We start from the raw sequence: 24,536 nt of genomic DNA on the forward strand, positions 1-24,536 counted from the left end.
TCTCAGTTATTTTACGTATCTTTAAGAGGATATGTAAGTGTGACAGGCTGTGTATGTGCACATTGATAAAAATGAATGAATAAATTGAGGGGAAAAAAATAATAAATTCCTGTCAGGAAGAACCTTAAACGTGGTAAATTTTTGTTTTTAGTTGACCAAATGGAAAAGATTTGTCCTCTTCTTAAAATCATCTTTGTAATAGAGGTGAGGATTACATAACAATGCAAGTTCATCTAATGACTCTGCGCTCAGCCCTCCAGTATAAGGATCAAGGCAGCACTACGAACCCAGCGGCAGCACGGCAGCAGATCATCATGTCTGCCATGGTGAAGTCTCCTGAGCACCAGCAGGGCCCGACGGGCCTGGCACCCACCAACTCAGGACGCAGGAAAGATACGCCGACACCCGAGGGTGAGTCAGGGGCAACCTCCACCATGGCTCTAGTCACACAGGACGCTTAAATACAGCTTGACAATGAAATCACATGTTGACCCAGCACAAATGCAGCATGACTACAAGCTGATATCAATAACATTTGAAAGATTCATTTACAAAACTTCTACTATCCTCTTTTACACACCTTTCAGAGAGAAGGCGGGTCACATTTGAAAGTAAGTTGTACAAAGTCATGGTCTCTGCAGTTTCAGCTCTTTTCTCCTTTTTTGGCCAGATTTTAAAAGCTCTGCACTATTTGAAATGTCGGGTCGCATCATGTTCGTCAGAGGTGGCTGAAAGGCTTCAGTGCAAAGCTTTAGAAATCTGTAGCACTTTTTGATCCCAGTTGCTGCTTTTCAGTCTCATTCCCAGAACCTTTCTCTGTTATTTAGCCGACTGCAGTCCCACCTAAACTTCACACCATACAGCGAGATGCACCATGTGATAAACTCTGCAGTGCACAAATGATTGGAAACTACATTCTGAGCTGAAGGTTTTATCCAGTCATGTTTATAAGACAAATGAACACAAAAAAAAGGTTGGGGACCACTGCCTTAAGGGACATGGGGAATTTTTTTCTTTTGCGTTCCCTCGCAATACTGTACTGGTCAGTTATGCAGCATAATTGAACACTGTAAGCCTTTCTTACGGTGGGCGCCGTACTTTATGCTTTAATATAAGGTTATGTGAGGTTTTTCCATGAATGTTAGTATCTTTTTGTGAAATATCTGAAGTTTTATATCTTTCTTTAGGATAGAAAGGCACCACAAACCTACGTTATAAACAGAAACCTTCCGTAAGTAGGAAAGAAATAAAAATACATCCTAATTTGGACTATTTCTGAGTTATTATCACGGGTAATAAATCATCTGACGGTTTTGATTGTGTCTCTGTTGTGTTCTAGTCTGAATGGTTTAAAGAGCTGCTTTCAGTGCCGCTCCATCTTAGCCTTAACAGACATAAACATGCAGGAAAAAATAAATCGATTTTCAATCGGTGTTTTCACCAAACAGTTTTTATTATTAACAAGTTTTTATTATTAAAAACATGACAAACTAATGATGGTAAAGGGCCGCACTGGGTTAACTCGGGGAATCTCATCTGTCCGTGTATCAATCAACTCCAGATCATTTCTTTATTCTGTCACAATTATCGATTTATTCCATTTTGATGATCAGGCTCCAAACTTTGCAAGGACTGACCGCCCCGCTCACCGCTTCCTAATACACACAAAGCCAGTATCCTTCCCATTCATACCTGGTGACGTCACTCCCACGTCGACACACCTAAGCGTCAAAGCCTCCTGCTCCTGTCATATCAATAATTACTTATTTCATTCATATTGCTCTTACAGAGCCTCAGTGAAAACTTGTTTATTATTATTAACTGTTTGGTGCAAAACACTGATTGAAAATCGATTTATTTTTTCCTGCATGTTTATGTCTGTTAAGGCTAAGATGGAGCGGCACTGAAAGCAGCTCTTTAAACCATTCAGACTACGAACACAACAGAGACACAATCAAAACCGTCAGATGATTTATTACCCGCGATAATAACTCAGAAATAGTCCAAATTAGGATGTATTTTTATTTCTTTCCTACTTACGGAAGGTTTCTGTTTATATCGTAGGTTTGTGGTGCCAATTTCTATCCTAAAGAAAGATATAAAACTTCAGATATTTCACAAAAAGATACTAACATTCATGGAAAAACCTCACATAACCTTATATTAAAGCATAAAGTACGGCGCCCACCGTAAGTAAGGCTTACAGTGTTCAATTATGCTGCATAACTGACCAGTACAGTATTGCGAGGGAACGCAAAAGGTTTTGCGAGGGAACGCAAAAGAAAAAAAGATTCCCCATGTCCCCTAGAGGACTCTGTACCTGCCTGTGACTACAACAAACCTTCCATCCATTTTCTGTTCACTCTTGTCCCTAAAGGGGTCGGTAGGGTTGCCGGTGTCTATCTCCAGCTACGTTCCGGGTGAGAGGCGGGTTCACCCTGGACAGGTCGCCAGTCTGTCGCAGGGCAACACACAGACATACAGGACTAACAACCATGCACACACACACTCACACCTAGGGAGAATTTAGATAGACCATTTAACCTGACAGTCATGTTTTTGGACTGTGGGAGGAAGCTGGAATACCCGGAGAGAACCCACGGGCCGGGAATTGAACCCAGGACCTTCTTGCTGCAAGGCAACAGTGCTACCAACTGTGCCACTGTGCAGCCCTACAACAAACCTTCAAGTAAAGAAGCTAAAGTCAATCAAAAGCTTTGGTAGTTGTTAAAAGAAAGGGGCGTTGGGTTTTATTGATGTCTAAATCATTGGTTGATGTAACGGTAGAATTAATGGAGCGGGGTTTGACAGTGAAGCGTGAAATTTTACTCTGTCCTTTTCTCTTTGTGCCCAGCTGTCTGTGTTGGTGTTTATTTACATGGGGGAGGGACTGATGAGAAGGCTAACCTCTCATCTCACCCACGCAGGAGCTGTCAGCTGAGAAATGTACCTGGCTGTTAGATTTTCCCTGCATTCATTATGACGACTCTTAACATCACCAAAATGCAGGCGAGGACAGATTTCACTGACTGTGATATCTAATGAATATGCTGGTTTATGAGCAGCTTCACACGACACAGCTGCATTGCATTAAGGCAAATCAACCCACAGGTTTTCACTGTGGAGTCCAAAAGTTCAACATTTGGTTAGTAAAATGTCACAATTTGTGTTGCAACAGTGTGGAGAGAAAACAATTTAAACCTAATTAAAATCTGTGTAATTTGTTGGTAGTTCTTTTTATTCTGTTAAACTATTGTTTATTGAGGATCCTGATACTTTAGAGTCATTTTTTCTGTTCTTCAAACAATATTTGAACAAATTTAGCTCCGTGTTCCTGAGAGGAGACACGGGAAGTTCTACCGTTCATATGAAAACCTTCAGTCCAGACAGAAATGTAAAAACCTAATAAATGAGATTAAAGATAGTTAGTCTCTTTGTAACGATGAACACAGTTCTAGTTAAGATTTTGGTAGATTTCTAGTGAAGGGCAGAAAATATATATTTTTTATGCATGACTAAATGGTAGCTAGCTGTCTAGTGGTTGTTATGGAGACTCTTTGGTGTAGTCCTTGATTAGTGAACTTTAGCTGTTTTTATTTCACTATGTGGAAGATAAATATGAGTTTTTGTCTAGCCTAGTGTCTAAAATACGTATATAATTATGTGTCCTCCAAGCCAACAGAAAGTTTTGTATTAGACTTTCCTAGAAACTGACTAATTTAGAGTTAAATTGAGCCTGGAAGCTTTGATTATTTTTATTTAAAGGGGATTATTTGGGGTGCCAGTAACTGTTAGACCAGTGAGTTTAATTAAAAACAATTATTTCTTAACATGTATTTTTCCCCATCACTGAATAAATACTTTCAAATGAAAGGATGGACTTTTAAAATGACTATTTCTGAGTGGGATTATGTTTTTGCAAACGATCTGTCCAAATAAAGACCACTTCCCATTTCAATTCAGTCTAATTCATTTGACCTGTTTTATTTGATTATTGTAAAGTCAATGGATCAATATGATAATCAGCTCTAAAACTACATTTTATTGCACATGGAAGTGATTTTTTTTTCCCTGTATACACAATGAAGAGACTTCACACAGACTGGATAATCCCTTTAAAGATCAGCAAAGTGAGCACAATCCAAAGCAAACGATTAAACGAGTTGACCTTTCAAGCGTTTCTGCCTTCAGAGTTTACTTGCATACGCATTCTGCTCAACATCTTCCAGTTCCTTTAGCAGCATGACGCTCTAAGGTGTTGAGGTTTTGGATGTACCTGGGTGAGGCGAAGCGGAGCGGCGCGCCCTCACCGTGTTCCCTGTCTGTATTCAGAGTACAGCCGTCGTCTGAAGGACAGCCAGCGAGACCGAGAGAGGGAGAGAGAGCGGGGTGTTGTGCTGCACCACAACACCCCCCACCGGTTCACAGTGGGGCTCAACATGAGGGCCGCCAAGTGCACTGTGTGCCTGGATACCGTTCACTTTGGCCGCCAAGCAGCGACTTGCCTCGGTGAGTCAGAGAACACACAAACCTCAGAGCCGTCTTACCTCCATGTAATCTAGATCTGTTAATGTACAACTGTACAATCAATCTGATGAATCGATTATTAAAATAATTGTCAACGAATTTATTAATCGACTGACCGTTAACTGGAGGCCACAGACTGAAAAAGAAACACAAAAAGAAAAACCTTCTTTGTAAATTTGTTCTACCCAGAACTCAAGTGGCAAAATGTAGTTTTGCCTGATTCAGATTGTATTAAAAAATGCTTCTATTGAGCACATTTTTCTAGCCAGTTATTAACCAAGAAAATGATTACCAGGTCAGCCCTAGACTGTAGTGACGTTAAGTCGAGCAGAGCTGCATATCTGCTGAGCTCATTTTACAAGCTACTTCTCAGAGCAAAGCTGTTAATAACATATGAAAGGGTTAATTGAGGAGCCATGTTGTGATGACTTCCTGAAGGCGGAGTTTCTTAAAGAGACAGAGGCCCAATTTCAAGGCTTTAAATTACAAAGTCAAATTTATTAAATTTGATCTAATATAGCATTTAGCGACAACTGAAGTAAGTAATGTTATGATGCCCCCTTGATAACTTTGGTTAAATTAGGTATAATTAAACACTTCAAAGTGCTTTTAAATATATAACTTTGATATATTCTACTCTCAGGTGGTGCACACACGGCCTTGCGTTGAGTGTTTGTGTCTCTCTCTGCAGAATGCCACGCTCTGTGCCATCCGAAGTGCTCAGCCTGCCTTCCAGCCACCTGCGGCATGTCCAGCGACTGCTCTCTGCACCTCTCTGAGGGCCTGTGTCGAGACAAAGGCAGCTCTCCAGGCCAGCAGATCAAAGAAGCCGGCGGCCACATGCACCTGGAGGGCTGGATGAAGCAGCCCAGGTCAGCTGTGGCCAGGCTAACACAGGGAGAGTCAAAGTCTTTAGCAAAAATAGTATTTTTACATTGTTCTCTGCCAGTAATGTGCTTTAGGGAGCTAATCAGACGGTACATGAATCCAACTCCCCCTTTTGAAAATTTGCTGGTTGTCAGAGAACAACACAGGCACCATTTATTATGTTCTGTCACCCAGTTTTGTGTAAAAGCTGCTTAGATGCTGGTACATCTAAAGAAAAATTGTGTAAAAGTGCAATATTTCTTGCCAGTCATCTCTAATAGTGAGCTTGGAGTTCTTAAGTTGTTTTTATCACCGTCTTCCTCAATGTTTATGGTGGTAAGACAGAGATGTACAGTAGTTGAGGGTTTACCACGTCATAAAATAACACTTTCTGTAAGTACAGTGACACATATGTACTGTACTTATTTGATATTTCTTTTCCGTGTGTGGCAGAAACGGGAAGCGGGGTCAGGGCTGGGAGAGAAAATATGTGGTGCTGGACGGCACTAAAGTTTCCATCTACGAGATTGAGCCAAGAGAAGGTTAAACAATGAGTGAACGATTGTTGGACACTTGGAAATACAAGCGCTACCATATACCCACCGCTTGTTCCTGGTCCCTTTGCCTTTCAGACTCTGTGAAGCCGCTGGAGGAGTTTGACTTGTGTCTGTCAGAGGGAGAGGTGATGATTCATGGAGCAGTCGGAGCCTCTGAGCTGCCAAACACCGCCAAGTCTGGTAGACACACTTTGTCTTCATCTCCAAACATCACAATCATTCCCACTACCTATTGCCTGCTTATTAGTTTTTGTTTATATTTAAGTTTTTATGTTATTGTCACATTCTGTCATTCTTTTTAAAAAGGGAATGAGGTGAATTCTGAACTTTTTCGCCTTCATATAACTTCCTTTGTGTCAGATGTTGCCTACGTCCTGAAGCTGGAGTCCCGCTGCCATACGCCGTGCTGGCCTGGTCAGGCTGTCTACTTCATGGCCCCCAGTTTCCCTGACAAGCAGCGCTGGGTGGCCGTGATGGAGTCCGCGGTGGCCGGGGGGCGAGCAGCGCGGGAGAAGGCGGAGGCCGATGCAGTGAGTGTTGCTGCTTAGACGCTGGATGTCTTACATTCACACATGAGGGAATATTCATTAACACACTGAACGTCTTCAGTCATTTTAAAGGGGCAGCATTATGCGTTTTCCACCACATAGTGGCATTTTATGGCACAATCAAGTAACTGTTAACTTAATTTGTTAAAAATATTCTATGTATACAGGTCTGAAAAAATTGAAGAGCCCACTGCACTGAACCCCATTGAAAACCTCCTGGGTATTCCACCAAATATTGATTTCTAAAATCTTCTTGAGTTCAAACACTAGTATTGTTGTTTCTAAATGAATATGAACTTGTTCTCTTTGCATTATTTGAGGTCTGAAAGCTGAAAGCACTGCAACTTTTTCATCATTTTGACCATTTCTTGTAATCTGCTAATAAATACCAACATGTTGTCAGTAGTTCATAGAATAAAAGAACAAAGTTCATTTTATGCAAACATATACCTATAAAGAGAAACCGATCATTTTCAGTGGTCTCTTAATTTTTTCCAGAGCTGTCTATATCACATTGACATTGGGATTCTGTCTCCTTAAGACGCTCCTGCTCTTTCTGAAACTCCGCCTTCAGGAAGTCATCACAGCGCTGTTCCTCTATTAACCCTTTAACTACGTTTTAACCAGCGTTTCACTGAGCAGTAGCTCATATAATGAGCTCAGCAGATGTGTAGATCCACCAGGTGTTTGCTAATTGCTGCTGACTAGTCTGAAGGAGCTGAGTGGGGGAGTCGGAGGGGTGGGGGCGTTGCTCTGTGAGGTGGAAGCTTTAAACTGCAGCTCTGAGGAGGAGCTGCACCTTGAAGGCGAAGCTAGGTCTACCCAGGTGTTTTGCCCATCTGAATGGTTGCCATGGAGATTAAAGTATCTCTCAAACATTCATGAAAGAATCAAGGCAACACTTCATATGTTTTTGATTAGTGAATAACGTTATAACATGATGTAAAGCTCAAAAAATTGGATTTTACATAATCCTGCCCCTTTAAGGATTCATTTAAAGATTCAAATACTGACCTCTAATTTCACATGCATATGTCATTAACTGTTCTCTCTTCTTTTTCTTTTCTCTTTGTCTCTTTCGCTCCTGTTTGTTGCTTTCCATCATGCCGCACTGTATGTCCGATATATGGGCACGATTTGTTGATTTGCGGCGTGGTTCCGATACCGTGGCCTTTCCTCACACATGTAGGCTGTTGCGTGCAAAAGACAAATGCTTCTGTCTCCACTGGTTCAGGTAAAGCGTTTGGAGAGAGACGGGAGCACAGATTGTCTGCTCTTTCCTCCTGAGGAACACTGTACTGCACCTCCCTGTTGTCGTGTTGCTTGGTCCTCCTGCTTTCACCTCACCTGCCGCCACTCTTCCTCCCCACTGCTAACCTCCTTCTGTATGAAACTGAGAGACGAAACTGACATTTTGTTCTCACCAACACGATGCCTTGCAAACGTATCCACACCCCCTGAAACTGTTCCGTTTTTGTCTGGCTGGAAACACAAACTGCGGTGATTTATGTGTAAAGTAAAAGCAAAATGATAAATGTTTTTTCAAAATGGTTTGCATACAAAATTTGAAAAGGATGGCATGCATTTATATTCTGTCCACTTCACTTTGGCATCTCTAAGTACAATTCAGTCCTAGCAATTGTCTTCAGAGCCCATCTGTCATCAACCAATCAACAATCAGCATTGTGTGGAAATCCTACTTATCTGTTAAGGTCTTAGAGCTTTGCTACATGAAGTTAAACTAATACAAGAATTTAGTCATAATTATATAAGAATAATATCATAATATTACCCCATAATGCTATCAGAATAAGGAGAACTTTTATGATTATTCCTCCACAAAAATTATTACTAAATAAAATGACAAATGTTGGGCATCTTGTAAAGTTATACTTTGCTATAGGTTTAACCGATCTTTTAACACCTCAGCATGAAATTGTTACCAGTAGCAGGACTTTGAAATGAACGTGTAAAGACCAGCACAGACTTAATGTGTTGGGGAGTCTCATGGTACATCTTAAAACCATTTTTTGAAAACCATGTATTTTGTTTCCGCCTCACAGCTGAACACTGCATTGTGTCGGTCTGTCACACACAATCGAAGTCTTAAACTTCCTGGTTGTAGTAAAACCTGAAAAAGGGCATGAATACTTTGTAAGGTCCTGCATCTCAGAACGTCTTAGATCTCTACGCTGTCCTGTCAGAACCGAGCTGGAGTCTCTGGTTGGACCTGAGACACGTCACACACTGGCTGACAGAAACTAGACATCTATAGTTGATGTATTTATAAATTATTAGATACATGAGCTGAACCTAATAGCTAACAAAGTTTATGATCTTATTTATCAAGGAGCTTATTTTGGTCATGATTTGGATATTATCCCTGAAAAACATTTCAGTTTAACACATTGTATTATGCCTAATTCAAGTTTTCCAACTCTAGAATATGTCATATATCTGTGTACAGTAAAAAAAAGTTTTTTAGCATTTCCAAGCTAGTTAGAATTAGGCCTGTCATAATAACACGTTTTGTTATCGTGAGTGAAGCAGTATTATTTTGTGCGATGGCATATTAGGGCCATTATAGATAGAGGGGTGGGAGGGCGAGTCTCTGCCCCCCAAAAATTAAATATTGAGATTAGTCTCAAAAACATCATTTCTAAATAGTTATACCTCCAGATGAAATATCAAATGTAAGTTATTTCTTCACTCAAACCCTGAAAGTCACAGTCTATTTAAATTTGAATATTTTGAGAAACGGCTTTACAGAATATAGCAGAATTTTAACTAAACTTCTTTTACTTTATTACTAACACAAACTTTTTTCTTCAATTCCAGTTGAAGTTAGCCTAAACGAAACATTAACGTGTGTGTGCCAGTAGAGTGGTGACCTCTGCTCTGAGTTCTTTGTTAAAACTGAAATCGGGTTAAACTCTGCGTGCTTTCCCAAATCACTTTAGGGTTTTATTTTCTACGTTTCCTCTGAAATCGCCTTGGAACTGTTATACAGACATATCTTTAGTTTTTCTTCCTTTGAAACAAGACAGATTTGTGACTTGATCCCACCTCTGAGCCTGTAAACCTGCCCCTGCCCCTCTGGAGCTGACCTCTCACCTGTTTCTGTCTGATCTTACAGAAGCTGCTTGGAAACTCTCTGCTGAAGCTGGAGGGTGACGACAGACTGGATATTAACTGCACTCTTCCTCTAACGGATCAGGTACCAAACGCATGATGTCGTGACCCTGAATACAGGACAAAAGTAGTTTTCCAACTAGCTGAGTAAGTGTGTGTGTCTGCCTGTTGTGCAGATTGTCCTGGTGGGATCTGAGGAGGGGCTGTACGCTCTGAACGTCATCAAGAACTCGCTGACTCACATCCCGGGCCTGGGATCCGTTTTTCAGATCCAGATCATCAAAGAGCAGGAGAAACTCCTGATGATTGTTGGTAACATGTCCGACTTTGGTTGTACCTGTTGGTGCTCCGGGGAGCTCCGCTGGAGAATTTCAGTCCAGATGTTGCTGGCAGAGTTCATCTCAATGTGCACTATGTTCCTGATAACGCATTGTGCTGCCTCTTTAAATAAATAGTTGCTAAAATGATTCTGAGACAGATTAAATAAACCATACAGTTATGGTGAGGTATCGTATTTTAACATGTGGGCACATTCTTTTCATCATGAAGGACAGGAGACTCCTTAGAAACCAAAGACCTGTCTGTAGCCTGTGGTTTGGTAACGCGTGTGGGTGTGTGTGGGTGTGTGTGGGGGTGTGCGTGCGTGTGTGTGTGCTGTAGGGGATGAGAGAGCTCTGTGTCTGGTGGAGATTAAGAGGGTGAAGCAGTCTCTGGCCCAGTCCCACCTGCCCAGCCAGACTGAACTTGCTCCCTACATCTTTGAGACGGTGAAAGGCTGCCATCTGTTTGCTGCTGGCAGAGTAAGTCTGCAGCTCGCCATGCAGCAGGCTGTGTGTTTATGCAGATGTGCTGCCACGGCGATGGGAAACTTCACCGTCAGAGCTGACAGGTAAATGTTCTGCTTCCAGGTTGACAACGGGTCGTGTATATGCGCCGCAATGCCCAACAAGATCACCATATTGCGCTACAACGACAATCTCAACAAATACTGCATCCGCAAGGTGAGCTGCAGGGGTTGGGAGAGAAACATGAAATGTTTGCTAAAAATGGAGAGAGAGCAACAGGAATAAATGGTTTGATGCCGAAACTTAAAGTCTTTTTGTACTTTTAACACTCAGAAACGTCCTCAGGAAAGAAGGTGTTTGTTCTGTGGAGTGCAGATTATGTTTTGCAAATGTGTAAATATGCTGTATTACAATCCGTAATATATTTCCGTAATATATATATTTTTATTTATTATTTGCTTATTATTAATAAGTAAATAAGTTGTTCTTTCACTCCAACCCTCTCAGCCTTTCAGTTTGAATCCAGTTAAACAGCTTAACAAACTACTGGAGACAAAATGTTGCAAAATGAGCAAAGAAATTCTTGTGATTTTTTTTTTCTATCATTGAACACAAATATGTGTAAAAATGTATAGAATGATGGCTTTTATGGATTATAATTGCTAAGGCTAATTGTAATGAGCAGACAGTACATTAATGTGGACATTCATATTCACTACTACATGAAACAGATTTTTACATGGCATAAATAAAATACTGTATGTAGAATGAAACTTCATTTTTAGGGTAAATGGGAAACAAAGGAGGAATATCCAGTACTTTGCAAATGTACAAATAATGTACATTATTATGGAGGTCAGTGTTCGGTAGTCTTTTAGTGTATTTGTGGAAAACAACAAACATTACATCCTCCTCATGTGACTAAGCTGCCGAGTTCTGATCTAAATTTGTAATCCAGGTGATCTGTCTTATAAAGTACAGACCTGAATCTAATTGAGAGTTTGTGACTACGCTGCCATTTACTGATGTTTTCCACTCACTAAGATTGAAATGAACGGAGAAAAAGTTAGTTGTCTAGATGGAATGAATGAGATGGAAACAAAAACCGATACAAACGTCCAAAGACTTGCAGCTAAACTCTAGTTAGAAAGTTTGACCTCACTGGGGTTGAATATTAATGCAAGCTGCACTTGATTTGTCAACAAAATCATTTGTATTCCTCTTAAAAACTTTGTCCTACATTGTGTTGATCTATCATAAAATCCTAAAAGAATACCTCTGAGGTTGTAATGTAACAAAATGTGAAAAAAGTTTAAGGCTAAATGTGTTGATTTTTCCAACACATTTACAATCCTTCCATCTGACTTCAGTCCATGCCGTCTGGCCTCACTCTCATGTCGTTTTCTCATCGTTCTGTGCGCCAACATTCCTCGACTGGCAGGAAATTGAAACTCTGGAGCCGTGCAGCTGCATCCATCTGACCAGCTACAGCATCATCATCGGCACCAACAAGTTCTACGAGATCGAGATGAAGCAGTATGTGCTCGAGGGTAAGAATGCAAATAAAATGTGTGTGTGTGTGTTGTCTTCTGGAGACTGCAGGGTAACACTGCATCCCTCTGGTTGCTCCCGTCCTGCAGAGTTCCTGGACAAGAACGACGTGTCGCTGGCCTCGGCCGTGTTCGCAGCCTCTTCTCACAGCTTCCCCATCGCCATCTTACAGGTGGCCAGCAGCATGCAGAAGGAGGAATACCTTCTCTGTTTCCATGGTGAGTTCGAACACACACTGTACTGTCACCAGGAACTGATAGAACCCCACACAATGTGGAGGGTTATAAAAACTGCGTTTTTACTGGGATGCAAATCTTGTGTTTTGCAGCTTCAGGGTTATTTTTTAATGGTATCCATATAAGTAAATTTTTTTTAAATGTGTATGAATTACTACTGGATCAGATAGGATCCAGTAGAAGTGACGGGAGCAGATGTGCCTGAAATCATTTCCTTTCCCACAAACCACTTTGCATCAAAACAACTTCACATGCAGGAGGAAAAGTTGCTAAGAATGTTGCACATAGAGGATGAAAGTGTCGATCGGTCTCCACCGGCGCAGAGCTTATTGGCAGCAAGTGGATCTGAGTCTGCAGCACGTAAAGACGATCTTTTAGTGGGAGGACAGAAAGAATCAGCTTTAGCTTAAAAAAACAATCAGAAGAAGAGAGGGCCAAAACTCTAAATATTCAAATAAATTTGATGTATTTGCCAGTTGAATGAAATTATATGCTAAGTGTTGACAGGAATCAAAAAGATAAATGTAAAGCACTCGAATACTGTTGAAGCTTCAAAACATTTAGAGGTCAATTGGGATGTAAAAGTGTTTTCTTCTTCTCTAGCTCCTTCTGTCACAGTTTAGGAATCTACAGCTAGAATGAGAAAACTAACAGGATCAGATATCTAGAGATCAGACATGGTCCACATATAAGATTTAAAAGGATCCTGAAACCACAAAAATATACCGTCTGATTGTTTCAATTTCTATCAACAAGATGCCAGAGAAGTGCTGCTGTGTGGAGCTGCTCACTGCTGCTCAGCTGGCTGGAAGAAAAAACTTCACCGTTCTCTTGTTTAGCAGAAAAAACTGTTTCAGCAGTTTGGTAACATTCCAGGTTCAGAAAACACAGACAGTCATGGCTTACTTTGAAACTGTACTAAAAAAAATATACCATTCTGCCAGAAGATTTATCTCTAAATTGAAGTTGTGTTTTAGTATTTTTCAATTTGTACAAATATTTGTTGCCTCAGTGCTTTGAACAATTGATGCAAGATCACGTTATGCATTTTTATTTCGGATGCTTGTGCAAATACTGACAAAGCAATGTTTTTATCCAACATCGGTGGAGTGCAACAGGGACTTCGAATTTTACTGCGATGTTTTGTGGCACTATTGTGATAACTATGAAAATGATGATTTAAAAAGAACTGCCACTCCCTTTTTACGCAAAAAACAAAAGTGGTAGTTTGGCTGAATGGCTGTGACACACAAGTACTGCTCTTGAAAAACATTCCCATTCATGTTTTTCAACATTTTCTCAGCGAACTGTTGGCGTCTATTGCCTACACAAACATCATCGTTTTATTTCCTGTGGCTGTAACAAATGTTTTGTGACAGAGTTTGGTTTCTTTGTGGATTCGTACGGACGAAGAAGTCGGACCGATGAAATCAAGTGGAGCCGCGTGCCTCTGTCGTTTGGTAAAAGCAACTTTTATCTTGCTGGTTTCATTTTTCTCTCAGCTCCATCTATCTTTACTATCGTTGAGTACGTTTGTGTGTCCTGTAATGCAGCCTACAGAGAACCCTACCTGTTTGTCACCTACTTCAACTCCCTGGATGTGATTGAAGTCCAGGGACACGCAGCAGTGTGGTGAGGCAGATCAGTCACTTCGTAACTCTCATCTAAAAGTCTTTGTGTTTGGCAGCTGGAGGCTTTTAAAACTCTGTTCATGTTTCCAGCCCCGCGGTGCTGGCCCACCTGGACATTCCCAACCCGCGCTACCTTGGCCCAGCCATCTCCTCCGGAGCCGTTTACCTGGCCTCCTCCTACCAGAGCAAGCTGCGGGTCATCTGCTGCAAGGGAAGCCTGATCAGAGAGTCTGGAGAGCTGCAGAGGACCGGCTCCAGCAGAGGGTCAGCTGACAACACGACCGCACCGTTACAAAACACACAGACACTCGATTTAGAGCCACACTATGTAACTGTTACAAACTTAAGTTTTCTTGCAGACTTGTTCAAATCGTTGCTGACAGTGTAACATGAGACAGAAAGTCTATGAAAAACGATTGAGCTCCTCCACCCCCATCCAGTGCTACTACTGCAGAAACTCAGTTTGCAGTCAGAAACCACCAATCAGAGTTTTAGCATTATCAATCAAGCTCGTGTACGTGCTGCTAAATGTGCTAATGGTGGAGAAACAACTTACCGTGACAGAAAAACTGTTAGCCTGAGCATTCATGGCAGGTTATCACGATACGAATGTTTCATATCGGTCGATATCAATAATTGATTAGACGAGTGGCATGGCCATTCCTGATTTATCCACTGTTTTCATTCCACTCTGTTTTTATTTTTTATTTTTAAGTAATTATGAAACTACTAAACTGCTGCTGTGCAAGTTACTCAACAGGTTGTTGCTAGGTAACCAAGGAGTGAGTTAATTGATGCCACCAATCTTGCTGAACGTATAATCGATTGATATTGATCACATGTCTATCAAGATATATGTTGTTATTGGTTTGTTATCCAACCCAACTGTGTCCATGACAACGCTGAGCCACCTAACACCGAGTTAGGATTGTTTTTTTTAACCAACATCTTTGTGGGTCAAAGGTCAGCGTACTGACATCTAAAGTTAGTATCTGACAGGATTGTGGTCAGGCAGTGAAGCCGTTTCTCTCTGCTCTGTCGTCTGCAGCAGCCCCAGTAAGCGAGGCCCCCCCACCTACACGGAGCACATCACCAAGCGATTGACTTCGGGCCCCGGCAGCCATGACGGTTTGCACCGGGAGCCGAGCACCCCACACCGTTACCGGGAGGGTCGCACAGAGTTCAGAAGAGACAAGTCTCCTGCTCGTCCCCTGGACAGAGAGAAGTCCCCCGGCAGGGTGTTGGACAGTCGCAGGGAGCGGTCTCCTGGGAGATTTGGGGACAGCACTCGACTCCACGCCGGGTCCGTCCGGACACAGCTAGCCCCCGTTAACAAGGTCTGTATGGTGGGATCCCAGTGGTTCTGAAAACAGGCTGCTATGTGTTACATGAAGTGACAACATCCTGAACAAAGCAACATGAAGCACAGAGCCTCTCAGACATGTTTATGGTCCTTGAACCGTTTTACATTTTGTAAAAGTACAACCACAACCAGAGGAGAATTGTATTGAAATTCTAAAGCTTTTTTTCTCCCAGAATGCTGTGCAGTTCTGGATCAGCGTTCATTGAATATTCTATCAGACATATTATGTACTGATATTGACCACATATCTATCGCAATATATATGGTTATTGATTTATTGTACAGCCTTCATATATATATATATATATATTTTTCTTTTTCATTTGGTTTTACATTTATCTCTTTATCTCTTGATTGAACATGACAGGGGCATCACTTTATCACAGGAAAAAATACCTGGAATATTGCTGTTGTATAGTGACAAAATGTGTAAAGGTTCAATGGACATGAAAACGTTTGAGCTTCAGCAGTTTGAATGACTTTCCTCTATAATCTGTTACAATAATTCAGTGGTTCTTAATTATTTTTTGTCATGCCCCCCATAGGGATTATAATTTTCCTATTATATTTTTCTGTGTTGTTGGTTTGCAGGTCTGGGATCAGTCATCAGTGTGAGTCCTCCATGCTGCTAGTGACTGAAACCCTGGTTCCAGTGTGAGTTGAAGCACAGCGATCCACCGTGTCTGAGGCCATCGCCTGTACATACTGCAGCCTGAGCTCCTGGTTCAGCCACACCGCAGCGACAGGAGTCTCCTGTGACAATCCTCGTTCCAACATGTGCTTTCACGGACATTACCCCGCAGTAGGTCTGGTTGGCAGGGAGGTGGCGCTGTTCTCCAGGTTGTGAGAATCTTTTCTTATCTAATCCGCTGTACATATACGTGTGAGTTTTTATAAAGGGAACAGTCGGCCGGTGAAGCCATGTCTATTTTTTTTAAAAAGAGTTTCTAAAGATGTTGCAGGGAGATTCGTAATGTTGTTGGCTAAGAAACAATATAATCCTCTCATTATGAATTATGACTTTAAGGTGTTTTTTTTCTTCTCTGCTCTGAGAGTGAGACCAGATTTTATTTACCTTGAGAAAGCTCTCTGAGGGGCAACTCTTTGCACATTCGATTGGGTTGAACAAGACTTACAGACTTGCTCTCGTCACATGACCTGTCTTCTTACTTCAGACCAAACTGAAAGGTCCTCTTCACTAACTAGCCTTTGATAGATTTACATGCATATGACTGCTTTATTGACCGTTGTTGTCCGGCCTCACTAAAACAAGTAAGCAATGTTTTTGCTCCGAGTGTTCTTTGTGGTGTTTTTTTTAGCAAACCTACGATAAAGAAACATGCAGCTCTGCCTCTTGATGCCAGACGTCGCACAGTCGAGCAGGTCCAGCCGCCTCAGCTTGCTCTTAGTCCGCCGCCGCTGCTGATTGTGGTACAGATGTCCCGTTCCTGTGCTGTGATATGAAGTCTAGTAACTGTCAGGAGGGTTGTCACCTCCCCTCTCCCCGTGTTGTTTCTTTGGGCCAATAAGAACACCTCCACATCAACATCAGTGAGCATGACTTACTTAATAAAGCATTAGTTGCTTTTGGATCTTGATTCTTTTTCTTGGTTGTTCTCTTTTTGTCATGTAATCCACTTGACTTTGCATTCGGTAAGTAGGCATTGGTGTTAGTAACTTAAGATTTTCTTGATTTCTAAAGCTGTACAAGAGAACATACATTAAACACGATCAAAGGATCTGTTGTCGTCTTTGATTCACCAGCAGATATTCACAGGATTCCAACATAACTCCAGATTTTTTTTTTTTTGTTACCCCTCCAGGGGGTCTTTTTGTGGGCTCTAGTGTCCCTTATATGACAGTAGGCTGGCAGGAAACGGGGAAGGAGAGGGGGGAAGACATGCGGCAAATGTCGTCAGATCCGGGAGTCGAACCCGCGACGGCCGCGTCGAGGACTCAAGGCCTCCAAATACGGGTCGCGCTAACCGCTACGCCACCACGGCACGCCCCCAGATTTTTATTTTTAACTAGAAATGTACAAGTTCACTGTAGATTTGCAGCTGATGTTTGACTTGAAAAATTAAGGAGCAAATATAATGGATGGATTGACAAACTGACAAACAGATGAATGGATGAGTAAGTGGATAAATGGGTTGAACGGTGGATAAATAGATGAATGACGAACTAACAAACATGACTGGAACAGAGAAAGAAATGTAAATGTTTTCATGTAATGTATCCAGACCTGGAGAACCCTTAAAGGGACACAGTGCCATTTTATAGCACTTGATTGTGCTGAAAGAAATTTCACTTTGCAATTTGAGCCCTCAGACTTTGGAGAGTTGCAGTTTATTTTGCTCTATTTTTTTTTTTTTTGGACTGGGAAGTTGGAGTTTCCCAATTCTGAGTTTAACTGGAACGAAGCATTGGATTCAGAAATATTTATCTTGAAGTCAGCAGTCAGGCAGTTCCACCAGGTGTTTGCTAATTGCAGCTCCTGGAACGTGGGAGACATTGTCATTGTGTCAGTGAAAGCAGGAATCAGATAAAACCCACCGCTTTGGTTCAGCTAGTTTATTTTTCATTTGAATTCTACAACAATGTAATGCTCTGTAAAGTAAATCCAATAAAACTAAATATCCAGACTGAACAAGGAGCACTTGTTACAGGAAGTTGCTATGTACAGCTACACACTCCTCTGACAGACAGAAGGTTCAAAGTCCTTGTCAAACACGGAGGAGAAGAAGAAAAGAAGTAAAACCAACCAAAAACATGACTGATCCCCTTGTGAGAGACCCGTAATAAACTGCTTGGCACCAGTCTCCACCAAAAGAGTCCCACTCACTCAGTCAGTCTCTCACAGCAATGCCTGACACACACACACACACACACACACACACACCCGCACACCCACACACACACACACACACACACACAAGTCCACCGATTACTGGGCCGCTGCAGCGAAGCCTCCGATAGAGAATGTCGGCGTAAGCTGAGAAGGATAAACATCTGCAGACAGAGATGATTTCTTGGGATGGGGGGGGAAGGGGCGTACAGCAACAAGTGTGTTGCGCGACACTCCTACACACACCATGCTCCTTTCAATACTGAGAAGCACAGCGCTCGATCAGTCGCAGCTGATCTGTGGCAGCGTCTACTTAATGTCGTGCAATATTCATCAATGTAGACAGTTCACATTCATGGATTGTTTAAGATAAGATGGCGGCTCGTTACGCCTGCAGCGGGGAGGAAATGGGAAGCTGCTGATGGTGTGAGGGAAGATTAAAGAGCTTTATCCTCACAAAGGCCTCTTAAAGCCAGACAAGACATTTCATTTCGTTTTGTTCCGTGGACCAATTGCTTTAAAAATATGTCATATAGTGATAAACAAAATAGTTTGGAATGAGAATGACAGATTATCTCAAACATGTTAAAATTAAGAGTCCTCCGCTAACGGGCGAACACAGGTCAATTAAAGCACGTGCAGCAGGAAAGCTAAGCACTGTTAGCAGCAGGTCCGCTGCACGCGCCACTCATTTACACACACAAACGCACCACGAGGCGTTCAGGACCCACACTCTCTTTTATCAGATACATTTGTGCACTTCAGCTGATCGAAATAAACATGCTGCTTCTGCACCTAACTGGGGCTGGGCGATATGACTTGGAAATAAAAATCTCAGATTTTAATATTTTTATTTCCTTTTTGCACTGATTTTATTGTCTCGCTTTCTGGTCTTACAAAGAAAATACAAATATTTTCAAAAAGTGGCTTTTATTTCAATCAGACCTTCTGTGAGATGTACGACGGAGTACAAGTATCAGGCTACACGAATTTTAATGACATGAATAAAGTCATAATATTAGCGAAATAAAAGCGACTCCTCTTTTTCTTTCTTAACCAAAAGAACGTCTTTAAATTACGAGGGGAGGGTCGTTGTAGAGAAAAAAGCTTCGATAGTTAAAAAGATCCGTCTGTGTGGCTCTTCTAAATAAATTCAATAGTTTCAAAGTCCTGCTAATAAGTCAAAGCTGACGTGTCATTTCCTTATTAGAAAACCAACATTAAAGTAGAACTCCACGCGCTCGACATTCTTCATTTTAAGTTTGTATTATTTTTCGGGAGAGTTATAAAATGACTACATTCTCCTAATTTTACGAGAATGTAAAATTAGGAGAATATTCGAGAAGAATATTATCGACTGTATTCTTATAATACTATGACTTTATCTTTGCAATTAAAAAACAAATTAAAGCCGCAAGCGGCGCTCGAGGCCCTCGCAGCGAAGCGGGCCGCCGGCCTCGTGGCGACCGCGGGGGTTCCAGCAACGCCACGCTCTCGCGCAGTTCCCGCAGCCGTCCGCCAGGCGACACACACCGACGTCTTAGGCAGCGCCCCCTGACGACGCACAAGCGCAGTCGAACTGAATTGCAAATTCAAGCTATTGGGCTCTTTAGAGACTAACAAAGGTCAATCCTAGCAAGCATGTATGATTTACAGCAATCTTACTCAACCTGTGGTCCGTGGACCATTTGTGGTGCGAGGGAACCCCCTAGTGGACAGAAAAGAACTCGAGGACTACTTGTATGATCAGAGGAGGCCAAGTTATAGCGACTGGAACGGTGAGTGGTAGGAATCGTTCCAGTTAGTCAGAACTGCTCTTTGCTCTGTAATGAATGATGCTCTGCTTTCAGGTAAACAGCTACTGTCAATTTCATTTAATTTTGTAAGTAACTCAAAATGCCAAAGTAGACCTCTTAAGTCTGTTGTGGCCAGCCACATTTACCAAACAGCACCATGCTTCTCATTAGGATGAACAAAGAAAAATACATGAGAGACTCATAGTTTCATTTCAGGTTGCATCATATATTAAGATGTGTTATGGCGGGCGCAATTTTGGATTAAGTGATCTTTGACAGCTTGTTAAGTGGGCTCACTGGTCCTCAGCCTGAAACAGTTTGAGAAACACTGATTTAGAGATGTATGCAAACTGAGGGATTAGAATTTGCAATTCAGCCATGCCCACATGTTCCCACCAGCGTTGAAAGAAGGATTTATCATCATGTTATTCTAATTCATTAAACACAGTTTAATATCTGCATGAAGTAGAGATTAAGAGGAAGAAAAATAGGAAAACAGGTGACTTCCTGTTAGAAGGTGGCGGGTCTAAAGTGATGTCACCAATTGACTATTTGAATGTGATGAGCTCATCACATTCGTCTGTGACGATACAAATGAAGTTTGATGCAGCTGGGAGCTTATATGGGGAAGTTATTACATCTTGATGTTTCATGGCGAATGGCCAGATTTGAGGCTTGGCCACGCCCACATGCTTTGACATAGGAAAATTCTTTTGATAACTTTTGACCCTCAATGGCTCAAGACTGTGCTGACTGAGTTTGAAGCCTGGCTCTCGAAAGTTCTAGGACGAGCTCGCTCAGATACGACATCAATAAAATGGACATGATGGCGGATTTGATCCTGAACATATACGCAAAGTAAATTTTTTCGATGACTTTTAAAGCCCTATGCCTTTACTGCATTCTGACCAAGAAAGAAGCCGATAGGTCGAAATCCCTAGGAGGAGTTCGTTAAAGTTCGACATGAGTAAAAGTCAAAAATGGGCAAAATTTGACCTTTGACTCAAAATGGCCGCCTCCCTGTGCATTTTAGAGGATACCTCCAAGAGACTTTTATTCTTGATTTGGGGGTATCTACCTACGTAGAGTTTCAGATCTCTACGACCTACGGTTTCTCCCAACTCGCATTAGGGGGCGCTGTAGAGCAGTTTGGCCGATTCCACCAGAATCCGAAAATTTTCCTTGGGGGACAATTTTGGTGAGTTTTTGAAAATGGTAACGGTCCCAAACAGCGACGTAAAGTGGCGGGAATATATATATATATAGCAATCCTGCAAATTCAATAGCCCTTCACCAGCACTTCGTTGCTCGGGCCTAATAAATAAAAGTCGTAGTCTGGCGCCATTCCGTGGTAAAGTTAACCTGAATTCATAGAAGCTGTAAAACACGCTTATGAAACACGATGACATCACTCTGACCTATGGAAACCCAAGGAGTGCTTTGGTGGGAAAAAAAATAAATAAATGTTGATTTTCCATAAATGTAATCTCTATAAACAAAAAAAATCAAATCAATATATCGCCCAGCCCTATGTCTAAACAACAACAAAAAGACGATCATTGGGATGCTAAGCTATTCTTTCAGGTGTGTACCTTTTTTTATTTTAAAACTCAGCCAAACAGGAGAAAATGTATTGAACAATGACAAAAACCAAGGCCTTTGTTGATGACAAAAGTCACCAAGCAACTAGAAGTCAGGTGCGTGTGTATGAACAATTACAAAGTAGAGGTAGTGTGTGGAGATGGTTTGAATGGAGTCGTAAATCGAAGTTAAGATGAGATGCTTTGATTTGGGGTTCAGGCTGTTTGTTTTGGGCCACTGTTTTCTCAGTGCATAGATGATACTGCTAATCCACTGAGTGTTTCATTCAAGATGGCGCCCCTCCGCTCCGTCACAGGACCCCATCGACAGATCAAACAACACAGCCGATCCTAAAAGGACGAACCTGTCAGAATGAGTTCAAAACCATCTCTCACCCCCGATTATCCTGCAGCAATTGAATTATCTGGATTCCTAACAGCAATTTAACAACAACTCTTTAATAAATAACCTCCAAATAATAAATCGCATTTAAAGGAGAAAACCACTGCAGCATCAAAACAGGATTCTCTATTTTTTTTTAAAAAACAACCCTGTTCCTCTTCTGGCAGGATGCAAAATATAGGTATTTTTGTGCAATTTTAACAAGAGAACAAAGAAATAAAAAAAAAAGAAATGTGACTAATTAAATGAGCCACTATTCAAGAATTCTATACAGTTTTCTCAAATGCTATATATGTATCTGAATATATTATTTCATTCATTTATTTTACAAAAAGAAAAAGAAAAAGAGTGCGTCTGCGTGTGTGCGCAAGGAGGTCATTGAATAGGATGCGCCGCAGAGAAGCTTTGCTGTCTGATCTCACAAAGAGCCCTTCCCCCTGCTGCTGGTCTCCCAGAGCAGCAGGGATCATCGCTGCAGCAACACCCAAAACGCTTCCTAACCGGATTTTCACCAGCAGAGTGACCCACATGCTGGGAGCTGAAGGTTCAGTCCTGTAGTTACACAAAGCTTTACACTGCAAAAACACAAACTCTTAAGGATTTTTGGTCTAGTTTCTACTGCAAATATCTTCGTACATTTGAAACAAGACAGAAATTAACCTACAAGATGTAGGGACTTTAAATTGCTTAATGTTGATGAAAATGCACAAGTTTCACTGGCAGATTAAACGTGTTTGTTATAAGTAAAACGATCTGATAATGAAACCAACACTACTTCATTAATATTAAGGAATTCTTGACTTAAAGCAAGATCCTATCAAGCTGGAAAGGTGCCTGTAAGTTAGTTTTCACTTGTAAGACATTTCAGTAGAAACCAGACCAAGTCAGTTTGGTTTAACGCTCTTTAAGAAGCCTTCAAATCTGGGATTTCGATTAGACGGAAAAATGTGCAAACCAGAAAAAAAACAAAAAAACAGTGGAGCCTGAATGGTGCCAGAGATTTCTTTACACCATTTGTGTGAAGATTTCGGATACAGGGAGATTCTCTTTCCACTTGTTGGTTTGTTTTGTTTCTCAGACCAGAGGAAAAACTTCAGCTCAGTGTAAGAAGTGACGTCTGCAGAAGCTCTGGGTGGCGGCGAGGCGCTGGAGCTGTCGGCTGTACGGAGCTCCGCACCGAGACTTGCTTCTCTCGGCACCTGGAAAGTCCATTCTCACTCCTTGAAGTGCAATTTCCTCACTGCCACACACACACACACACACACACACACCCCTCCAGACACTAACATTCAGAGTTCTTGTTGCGTAGCCAGCATGTCATCCTAAAAATATACACTTTAAACTCCAGATGGGCAACACACACCCCCACACACACACACGGGACATTCTGCGTAGCTTCCTGTGCTCCTGAGCGGTGCGTTTGTGTCGGCGGCTGGTGGCCCGACCCGGTCTGACCCAGCCCGGCCAGGTTCCGCTGCGCTCCGTCAGTTGGAGCTCGCCGCGATGGGTTTCTCGAGCTCGAGGTCGAGAGGAGCGGAGTTGAGCTGGAGGCTGCTGTAGCAGTTCTTACACACGCGGCACGGCTCGAACAGCTGCTGGCTTGGCACGGGGATCTTTTGGTCGCAACAGCTGGCACAGAACACGTTGCCGCAGTTCCTGCAGAGGGAGACAGAGGGCGATCACGTCCTCAGCTAGCAGGCATTTTCTGAGGCTAAACCGTGCACGGTGGGTCTGAGCGATCAGCAGCTCCCGTTATCGTTCGTTTGGACCTGCAGCACATGGTGGAACAGGCAGGGACACAAAACACACAGGATCATCACTGTGAAATATCGCTACATGTTCTAACAGGAAGCAGAGGAACAGCTGAACTACCGGCTCAGATAAAGACGGAGACGGACAGAGGAATCAGTTCATTTTCTGCTTCGTAGCCAGAATCAGAAACTCAAAGTTGTTTGTCGTTTTCTTTCTGATCAGTAAACGAACCAGAATAAAACTTTTCACTGTAAAATGAGTTTGAACTACAATGAGTTTTAAGGCCAGTTTTAGCCTTTTGAGCTAGGGTAGGAACACGCAGAATTTGGGAACGTTGGAACAGTAAGGATACACATTCTATAGAGAACACACAAGACTACGGCCAAAACGATTAATCGCGATGATTCGATTATTGAAATAATCGTCAAATAATTTACTAATTGATTACTCGTTAGCTGGAGGATACTGATTCAAAAAGGGTAGTTTGCAGAAAGAAGAACACACAAAACTATAATATATTTGCATACATTTTCATTAAAAAAATAAACTTTGTAAATTTGTTCTACCTCATGTGGATAAGTCAAGCAGCATGTTGATGTTAGAAGTAGTTTTTAGCTTCAGATGCATTCTTTGCTAAAACATAGCTAAAGGAATACTACATTGTTGCATTTTGAGGAATAAAATCGTTATTTTCTTATTTTAAAAAGGGATATATTTAATATATTGCAAATATGGCAAAAAAATCGTCAGAATGTGGCAATATGTTTTTTTATCTGATTAATTGATTAATGGTTAGAATAATCGATTACTGAATATAATCATTATCTGCAGCCCTACATGAGACCGTTGTTTTTGTAATGCTAGCTGGATTACTTGGACAATTACTCATTTAAATGGGAATAAACATCTTAAAATATTTGTTCAGGCAGTTTTACTTTGTTTTCTAATAGTAAATCTGTT

At 41.6% G+C, this 24,536-nt stretch overlaps 2 protein-coding genes across 11 annotated transcripts in view; one reads left to right on the forward strand and one right to left on the reverse strand.

Annotated features, from left to right (window-relative positions):
* The window catches only part of citb (citron rho-interacting serine/threonine kinase b), a 65,812-nt gene extending 48,876 nt beyond the window's left edge, over positions 1-16,936 (forward strand). For 2 of the 7 annotated variants that reach the window (XM_032577818.1, XM_032577819.1), the window contains exons 23-41: positions 253-411; positions 588-611; positions 4,333-4,509; positions 5,219-5,399; positions 5,848-5,936; positions 6,027-6,131; positions 6,312-6,481; positions 7,689-7,733; positions 9,636-9,716; positions 9,808-9,943; positions 10,292-10,431; positions 10,540-10,632; positions 11,858-11,966; positions 12,057-12,185; positions 13,583-13,663; positions 13,757-13,835; positions 13,925-14,098; positions 14,883-15,171; positions 15,789-16,936. In XM_032577818.1, coding sequence (XP_032433709.1) covers positions 253-411; positions 588-611; positions 4,333-4,509; positions 5,219-5,399; positions 5,848-5,936; positions 6,027-6,131; positions 6,312-6,481; positions 7,689-7,733; positions 9,636-9,716; positions 9,808-9,943; positions 10,292-10,431; positions 10,540-10,632; positions 11,858-11,966; positions 12,057-12,185; positions 13,583-13,663; positions 13,757-13,835; positions 13,925-14,098; positions 14,883-15,171; positions 15,789-15,812 — 2,285 coding nt within the window. In that variant the 3' untranslated portion in view covers positions 15,813-16,936. The remainder of the gene's footprint in view (positions 1-252; positions 412-587; positions 612-4,332; positions 4,510-5,218; positions 5,400-5,847; positions 5,937-6,026; positions 6,132-6,311; positions 6,482-7,688; positions 7,734-9,635; positions 9,717-9,807; positions 9,944-10,291; positions 10,432-10,539; positions 10,633-11,857; positions 11,967-12,056; positions 12,186-13,582; positions 13,664-13,756; positions 13,836-13,924; positions 14,099-14,882; positions 15,172-15,788) is intronic. The other 5 variants (XM_032577822.1, XM_032577823.1, XM_032577824.1 and 2 more) reach the window with 3 other exon arrangements.
* Positions 16,937-17,756: 820 nt separating this feature from the next.
* Positions 17,757-24,536, reverse strand: part of mtmr3 (myotubularin related protein 3) — a 41,917-nt gene continuing 35,137 nt past the window's right edge. For 2 of the 4 annotated variants that reach the window (XM_032577833.1, XM_032577832.1), the window contains one exon: positions 17,757-23,480. In XM_032577833.1, the coding sequence (XP_032433724.1) occupies positions 23,309-23,480 (172 nt within the window). In that variant the 3' untranslated portion in view covers positions 17,757-23,308. Of the gene's footprint in view, positions 23,594-24,536 lie in introns of all 4 variants that reach the window. The other 2 variants (XM_032577835.1, XM_032577834.1) reach the window with 1 other exon arrangement.

The sequence above is a fragment of the Xiphophorus hellerii genome, chromosome 12 (assembly GCF_003331165.1).
Source record: "Xiphophorus hellerii strain 12219 chromosome 12, Xiphophorus_hellerii-4.1, whole genome shotgun sequence".
NCBI classification, from domain to species: Eukaryota; Metazoa; Chordata; class Actinopteri; order Cyprinodontiformes; family Poeciliidae; genus Xiphophorus; species Xiphophorus hellerii.